At 42.8% G+C, this 9,236-nt stretch overlaps 1 protein-coding gene across 1 annotated transcript in view; it reads left to right on the top strand.

Annotated features, from left to right (window-relative positions):
• Positions 1-213: 213 nt before the first annotated feature.
• Positions 214-9,236, top strand: part of LOC120045045 (zinc finger SWIM domain-containing protein 6-like) — a 70,485-nt gene continuing 61,462 nt past the window's right edge. The window contains exon 1 of the mRNA XM_038989872.1: positions 214-655. Coding sequence (XP_038845800.1) covers positions 229-655 — 427 coding nt within the window. The 5' untranslated portion in view covers positions 214-228. The remainder of the gene's footprint in view (positions 656-9,236) is intronic.

Raw genomic sequence — 9,236 nt, 5'->3', positions numbered from 1 at the left:
GAATTCCGCCCCTTCATTCCCTTTTTAGAACCGGATAGGCCCCGCCCCTTTCTTAATTTGTCAACACAAAGGGATTTGACAACATTGTAAACGGACCGCCCACCATGCCCAAATAAGGTCCATTTGCCCATACACGGCACACAATTGATTCAAGCATAACCTTTTCCCTTCCTTATCCCGTTTATATGGTACGTTGACTTCCGCCGTCGATGTTAAAGCAGTGCTATCATGGCGGAGCGCGTTCAGCAGCCCCCAGCAAAACGGCTCTGCTGTAGACCGGGTTATAACACGAATTGTAGACAGGGACAACGGGCTGGGGGTACGTTATGTGGCGGTTCGGGTGCGGCACAAGGCGGGTCGAGCAAAACCCAGACCCCGGAGTCTCTGTTGGACATCTCGGCCCGGAAAGTGGCTGAGAAGTGGCCGTTTCAACGGGTAGAGGAGCGCTTCGAACGGATCCCGGAGCCTGTACAGAGACGGATCGTTTACTGGTCTTTCCCAAGGAGTGAACGGGAGATCTGCATGTATTCTTCGTTCAGTACAGGGGGAGAGGAGAGTGGAACTAGCGGGGAAAATAGTGATGAGACGCGGCTGCCTTTCAGACGAGGCATCGCTCTATTGGAGAGCGGCTGTGTGGACAACGTATTGCAAGTCGGTGAGTAGAAGGACCCAAGCGGAAAAAAAATAACATATTTTATTTGAGTTATGGTCAAACCTAGAACACGAAACAACATAGGTTGAAATATATTACTATAGCAGCGAGAAACGAAAAAGGAAGTGTGTTGAATTAGGTTTGAACAAAGGGGAATGAGGCGACAAAAGGGGGGAGGGTTAAATCGCCGAGCTGCGTTTGCGCTATGTGTGTTGGCTATACGATGGTCCTTTTTACAAAAATCCTAATTATATTTTTCTAACAATATAACGGCTATTATAATATACAGCTGGCTATGTCTATGTACCATATTACATGTGCTATGCTTGAAGTCATTTTTTTGTTTGCTTGGTTGAAAAATAGCGTAACCATTACGGAAGTAGATGGGGGATTTAATAAATGTGACCATATACTTGACTCGCATTCGAACATTTGTTTCATATTTCCATTTAGCCTGCCACAAATAGGCTAATAACCTATTTTCATACTTTGAACTGAAAAAGGCGATGCTTTTCTGGGCAGTTAGTGTGTCGCGTAATAAGGTTCAGGGCTGAACCTTGTCGACTGTTTATTTTCCGAAGTGAAAGGCATGGGGGAGGTTTTCTGGTTTAACCAGCTAGAACATAGCTCTCAGCTGAATTGACAGTTCTTTCTACGTACGTGCCATCCTGTTTCTTCACTTGAAATATGTAGACTAAAACGATTACAGACGAGTATGTTATGCAATCACATCATGTTATATTTGAGTAACTGAGAAATAGCAGTTTTGGTAACACAGCTTTGACCGAGGATCGTATTTTAGCCTACCCAGTGCGCATATCGAACAGCCGTGAGGCATTCCCATTGAAAGCCTTGGTACTTTGTTCCCATTTTCATGTTCATTTGTCTTTTCAGCATTCTGTCACTCCAAAAGGAAGGTAAAAAAAGGCGTATTTTTATTTATTTTCACTGCATGTTGGAAAGGAGTGGAAGTAATCGCGATTTAAAGCCACATAGACTATTTTTTTTAAATGGACCTTGATATGCACCAATTTGCTGCTAATTGGGTCAAGTGTGCTTATTTCCTTGTTATTTTAGCAAATGTTCTGACGCCAGGATGGAAATAACTGAGACACGTCATTGTAATAATCATTATCAGGCCTACCAAAATGTAGCCTTACATACTCTAATGAACGCATGGTCACGTAATTTACCCCCCCGCCGACGCTGAGATACCTGCGGGGCTCCCTCTATATTCCAACTCATATGCCACCTTTGTTGTGAGTTCATTAGAGCTCTCCATCCCCCGCCTTTGGAAAGCGTTCAGCGTTCTAATCCCATTACTCTGCGTGGTTAATCTGAATTGTAATACAATATGCAAAAGTAATTTTCTGCATGGCAATCCATCCCTCCCTGTCCCCTCCTCCCTCTGAACGCAGTGGATCGGCTGGGCTTTGTGCCCTAGCCACAGTGCCAACAGAGCTCCAGGCTGCTGACTATCTAACACATTATACTATAGACCCAGGCCCGTGTCTTTATCTAGCCTATAGGCAGAGCACGGCTACAGCGGGTCTGAAATTGTCACCCTTGATAAAGATGAGCAAATTACTGTATAATATAAATATTTAAAATATTGAGCTCTATTGTATGCTCAAAATAATTTGGAAATTATATTTTTTACTAATACAATTGCTCAGAGAAATACTTTTTTGTAATATTTTTATTGACTCCCCTGTTTTCAATACATTTTCAATACACACCTTGAGAGGATAATGGCACTGACCCTTTTTCTAAAAGAGTTGGAAAACACATCCATCCAGAATCCTTCCAGATCCTTGATATCCTTCGTCTGCCCTTATGGACTGCCCTCTTTCATCCAAAAATCCACCAACATATTTCACAGTAGGTATGGGGCTCTTTTCTGCTTATGCATTCCAATTTCTACACCAAACCCAACACAGGTGTGTGTGGCCAAAGAGCTCTATTTTCATTTAATCTGACCAAGGCACTGGTTCCAATATGTGCAAAATGCCGTTTTAGCAATATCCAGGCTTTTACATTTGTTAGATGACATGAAAATAGAGCTCTTTGGCCAATCACACCAGTGTTGGGTTTGATGTTGAAATTAGAATGCATAAGCAGAAAATAAACCCATACCTACTGTAAAATATGGTGGTGGATCTTTGATGTTATGGGGCTGTTTTGCTTCCACTGGTCCTGGGGCCCTTGTTAAGGTCAACGACATCATGAACTTTACCAGGTACCAGGACATTTTATTCAAAGACCTGGTTGCCTCTGCCTGGAGGCTGAAACTTGTCCGCAAGTGGATTTTCTAGCAAGACAATAACTGCAAGCACTCATCAAAATCCACAAAAATGGTTAATTGGTCTCAACATTTTGCAATGGCTATCTCAGTCTCTGGACTGGAAACCCGTTGAAAACCTGTGGTTTGAATTAAAGAGGGCAGTCCATAAGGACTGATGAAGGATTTCAAGGATCTGGAAGGGTTCTGTATGGAGGAATGGTCTAAGATCTTTCCCAGTGTGTTCGTCAACTCCTCAAACATTTTAGAGAAAGGCTCAGTGCCGTTCTCCTCACAAGGGGAGATATTGAAAGGTATTGGAAACAGAGGTGTCAATCATTTTGACCCCTACCTTTTTTGGAGAAATGTTTTTGTTTGTTGACTTGTTAAATAAAATCTCTTTCTCTGAGAAATTGTATTAGTATACAATATAATGTCCCCCTTTGTGCATACATTATAGCTCAGTATTTAAATTATTTATTTTACAGTAATTTTTGCTCATCTTTATCAAGGGTGTCAATTATTTCCGCCTCTGCTGTATATCCTCTAGTCTTTCTGATCTTATTGGGAAAGAAAGAAGATAAATGATTCCTCCTCTATCAAGAGGCTCTCCTTTCTCCTTGTTTTCCACGGGGTTTGCTGCCGATTTTCCCATTTTTTGGGGGGGGGGGTTTCCTGGCAGAGATGAGCATGCCTCGCTCCTTTGTGTGTGTATAAGCGTGTGCGTAGGGCTCAATCTGCATGCTAGCAATGGGGAATGACAGCAGAAAAAACCCAGGGAGGGTTTCTTGGCTTCTTGCACCACAGCCTGGAATTTACTGGAAGAATGGAGCCAAGAATTGATAAATAAAACATGCAATCTTCCCACACGTGCTTCAGCAAGAGGGGGAAGAATAGGAGAGGGGGGTTCGTTGTGAACAGACCTGGGGGAGAGGATCCGTTACAGATCTGTTTGGCACACATGCATATGTACAGTGTGGTATACAGTACACACCCTCTCTACACAGGAAGTACACAAACACACAGTATATGTGACGTGTAGGTTAACTGCCTGCTTAACAACCAAATCATTATTACCTTATTGACGGTCAAAATCATATGATAACAATTTGACACCCATAACACGTTATAACATGTCATAACAGCTGACATAATCTGTTTTTATAATATGGTCATAACACCGACATATAGTTAGACCTGTTGTGATATATATTGTTTTATTTTATGGCTGGTTATGACATCTACATAGGTGTCAACCTACCACACAAGACAAAACATTCCATTACACCATAGCCCACGTGTCAACAGTATGTTTCTGATATAGTTCTATACACAGAACCAGTCAAAAGTTTGGTCACACCTACTCATTACATTTTTTTAATATATTACATTTTTTACTATTTTCTACATTGTAGAATAATAGTGAAGACATCGAAACTATGAAATAACTCATGGAGTCATGTAGTAACCAAAAAAGTGTTAAACAAATCAAAATATATTTGAGATTCTTCAAAGTAGCCACCCTTTGCCTTGATGACAGCTTTGCACACTCTTGGCATTCTCTCAACCAGCTTCATACGGAATGCTTTTCCAACAGTCTTGAAGTAGTTCCCACATATGCTGAGAACTTGTTGGCTGCTTTTTCTTCACTCTGCGGTCCAACTCATCCCAAACCATCTCAAATGGGTTGAGGTCGGGTGATTGTGGAGCCCAGGTCATCTGATGCAGCACTCCATCACTCTCCTTCTTGGTCAAATAGCCCTTACACAGCCTGGGTGTGTGTTGGGTCATTGTCCTGTTGAAAAACAAATGATAGTCCCATTAAGCGCAAACCAAATGGGATGGCATATCGCTGCAGAATGCTGTGGTAGCCATGCTGGTTAAGTGTGCCTTGAATTCTAAATAAATCAGACAGTCTCACCAGCAAAGCACCATCACACCTCCTCCAAGCTTCACGGTGGGAACCACACATGCTGAGATTATCCGTTCACCTACTCTGCGTCTCACAAAGACACAGCGGTTGGAACCAAACATCTCAAATTTGGACTCATCAGACCAAAGGACAGATTTCCACCGGTCTAATGTCCATTGCTTGTGTTTCTTGCCCCAAGCAAGTCTCTTCTTATTATTGGTGTACTTTAGTATTGGTTTCTTTGCAGCAATTCACACACAAAAGCCTGACTCATGAAGTCTCCTCTGAACAGTTTATGTTGAGATGTGTCTTTTACTTGAATTCTGAAGCATTTATTTGCGTTAACTCGAATGAACTTTTCATCTGCAGCAAAGGTAACTTGTTTCCATATTTGTTATTTCATAGTTTTGATGTCTTCACTATTATTCTATAATGTAGAATAAATGTCATTTTTTACTTTAGGTGTCATAACATGTCATAAAATAACGCAATATATGTCACAGCAGGTGTAAAAATATGGGTCATTGCAGTGTTATGACCATGTTGCGTTAGCTATTATGACATGGTTATGAATGTGTTACGACACTGGGTATTAAGTAAAGTGTTACTTATCATATTCCTCAATGTTGTTTTGGATGAAAAACATACTGTTGTTTATGTCTCTGCTGAACTGTCTGTCACTGGCAGGTATCCCAGTCAGTCTGTTTTATCCCAAGGCCAAATTAGAGGCCCTACCTATGTAGCCTGCTCAGGTCCTGCTGATTGGAAAGCTACTTATCTGATAGCCAGCCCATAGTAAACATGTCATGGACATGACTGCCTGGACGAGAGAGAAACACACACAGGACGGGCTATGGCTAGCGCTCCTCTCCCTCACAGGGATCTATCACTGCTGTTAGCGGTCTATAAACACTGACACGTTGCAGTGTGTGTGTCTTTCTGTGTGGATAAATACACATTTCACTGTGCAAGCAGGTGCAGGCAAGGCAGAGTCCTTTTCCATATGGGCATGTGGAATACAGAACCGTGATAAGGCAGACGTAGGAAAGTGAAGGGAAATAAATATTATAATATTTTTTTATAACCAATGTCTTCATACGTGCCTACAAGGTTGTTATTATTATGCAATGTGTTGTCATCCTCCAATAACTGGTTATAAATGGTGTAGGCCTATTACACGTTTATAACCATGTCTTTCTATTCACAGACGTTATTAATGTTGTGTATTATGTATCATGCATTCATAACCTCATTATTAGACGTTAGTATTCATTATCCCCTTTATAAATGCATTATCCTGTCCTCTAGCAGCGCGTGTCGTGTCAACATTGATCCAGCTTGTAAAGCAGCTCCTAAACCCCCCACACGGCACCCCAACGGGGTCAAGTTCAACCCCTCCCCCTCTCCTTTACCTCGGTGACCCCATCTCACCCTCTCCTCCCCCCCTGTCTGTCTGTTTCCATCTGTCTCTGTTCTATGAGGTCAGAGTTCGTCGACACTGATCCTATTAGCTTTGAGTGTCTTATTGCTGAGACAGGACTTTGGATGATTTGAGTGAGCCGTTATGGTGTGTGTGCGCGTGGATCCATGCATGTGTGTCTGCCTGTACGTGTTGTTTTGGGGGATGGGAGAGATGATATCTTTGATAATCATAACCAGAAGACAGCAAAGGTTTTACTCTCTCTACTGAGGGAAGTCGGAGTGTATTTGTGTCGACCAGAATGTAAGCTGGTGTGAACTGTCTTGCTCTGTCATTCACTGACCAGTATCTAGTGTTGACAGGACAGTTTGGCCATTTAACATGACATAACAGATGAATATGCTGCTAGATAAAGATACAAGCACCCCAGTATAACCTGATGTCATGTTTGTACAACAACGTTGCCTCTGACCATATGACACTGGGCCAGGAAGGAGAATGTTGTGGTTGCAACTTAATCCAGAAATGATTGGCATTAAGACTGTCTGCCATAAGATATGTGAGCGACGTAGACCCAGTCTATCATCAGACAGGGAGCTGGGCATGTTTATTTTCTTTGTGTAAGCCCTAGCAGTGTTTAGTGTGCTGAGTTCATTATAACCATGCAGGCCATACACACTGCTAGTTATGCATGACAGAATAGCACACTTCCATTTTAGGCCCAGAAATGACAGAATATGCATATCAGGGCCAAGGTCTACAGAACCTAGGCTTCACTGCCTAACTCCCTAACTGTTTCTCTGGTCCTCTGAAGTGACTTCATTCCTATGTCTCCTCTCCTCGTTCTGTGCTGATATGAGAGAGTTGAGCAGGTGAAAGACAGCCATGACGTGCTTCCGCCATGTTACTTTCACTTTCTTCCAACTCTTTTCAGATCATTACAGATTAAGTAGAGGACACGGTGCAAAGGGTTTGTGTGTCAAGTGTTTCTGGAGGCTACTTCTGTATTTAGAGCTTCTGTCACTATTATTCTGGATTTTACAGCCGTTTACCTCTATTTATAGCCATTTACCTCCATTTACAGCCGTTTACCTCCATTTACAGCCGTTTACCTCCATTTACAGCCGTTTACCTCCATTTACAGCCGTTTACCTCCATTTACAGCCGTTTACCTCCATTTACAGCCGTTTACCTCTATTTACAGCCGTTTACCTCTATTTATAGCCATTTACAGCCGTTTACCTCCATTTAAAGCTATTTCTGTTTAACCTAGGCTAACTTCATTACAACATCACTGAGATTAGTGTTACCGAGGTTTTCACCATCAGAATGCAGAGTGCAGAATTGAATACTTGGCATGGGCCTGTTGTTGTAGAGACTCTAGGGGCACTGGGCTGAGGGGAGGGAAGGAAGACGGTATACTTAAGGGTAAGTCAGTATCTAAGCTTGAGCTCTTATAGCTGGTTGTCTACTCATGTTTCAGAGACATGAAGGAGGAGGAGCGCAGGAGAGTGATAGAGCAAGTCTTCTTCCTCATTACAGGTGCATCCTGCTGGTCAGTGGTTGGAGCTGAGGGCTGTGGTCTGGTCCTGGCGTGGGGACAGGGAAATCTGAGGCAGGGAAATCTCACCCTGCCTCAGACCAGACTCTCACACAGGGCTTTGATGTCCCTCCCTCTGCTACAACCATTTACAACCAGACTACAGCACAGGACACTACTTCTGGCTACGTTCACTCGTGTACCAGAAGGCCGGGGTTTTGTTCCAGACAAAGCAAGTGTAAAGGTTGTGCGAAGGACGGCAGAACAGGCCCGACATGATACCAGACGAGTGTTCAGGGTAATAATGGTAGGATAATGACACGTTGTGTAATAATAACACATTCATAACCTCCATTGTCGCTCAGTAAGACCAATGTTGACCTTTCCCCTCTCATCATCATCATCTCAGTTAGACACACACACATTCTATATATATATATATATTCACACACACCATGACCCGTGTGCTTTGAAGTGTCAGATGGTGAAGGTTCATATGTATTCTCCATAAAATATAGGGTCTGTACATATGGTAGAGTTCTGTACAGCCGGTTATGGTTTACACACCAGACAATGCCTTAAGGGGTGGCTGGCTAGGCTTTATAGACTCATGTCTGTTATGTGAGAGATGTGGCCCAGCCTGCTGGTGAATTCCACTGTGGTAGAGGGGGGAGTTTGGTTCTGAAGTGATGGTGTTGAACACGCACAATAGAATTGTACCGAACAGAATGCAAATAGAATGTTTGTTTACTGACGCTATTGTAACACTCACTCACTGCAGTGCACGTGAAACCCCAAGGCCCTACCAGATTTAGGCACGTATTTTAATGCTGGCTATCTCATCTGCTATCCTCAATCCAATCAATGTTCCGGCGTTCTCCTGAACGATCGCGTGCACTCACTCACACTCTGTCTCTCTACTGGGCTCGACGTTGTTTATCAGTATAAAAGTGAGAGCAAATGGAGACTTTTTCTGCCTCACATTATCCATTTTTATTGGAGCTGCAGTATGGCTAGGCAGTGAACCAAGGCAGAACTGCACCACACAAAGGCCATCACACACATTATAGCAGAGAAGTCCAGATCTGTACAGCCCACATGAATATGAAGCGTTTTCGAGATATCAGAGTTAGTCTGACATACTTTATCAATAGGCAGAGGTGGGGATGTAGGCCTATTTAGGCTTTTCTTAGTATGATGTACAGATTGGTAAATATTTCATAAGATTGTACAATGTATTGTAGTGGTTCTGCAGTAGTGGTAGTTGAAAACTAAAGAGGTATGGTAAAGGGTGGGAAGAGAGGTAGCCGTGGTAGAGGTGAAATGTTTCCTCTGGTGTCGTTTCTCATGTCCCGTGTGTAAATCCTGTCTAGTTTTCCTGTTGTTCTAAGTCCTGGAGTTCTGCCTAGTTCTGCCTGAAATTCCCAAACG

This window comes from Salvelinus namaycush, chromosome 3 (genome assembly GCF_016432855.1).
Source record: "Salvelinus namaycush isolate Seneca chromosome 3, SaNama_1.0, whole genome shotgun sequence".
NCBI classification, from domain to species: domain Eukaryota; kingdom Metazoa; phylum Chordata; class Actinopteri; order Salmoniformes; family Salmonidae; genus Salvelinus; species Salvelinus namaycush.
This window is presented reverse-complemented; position numbering and strand designations above follow the sequence as displayed.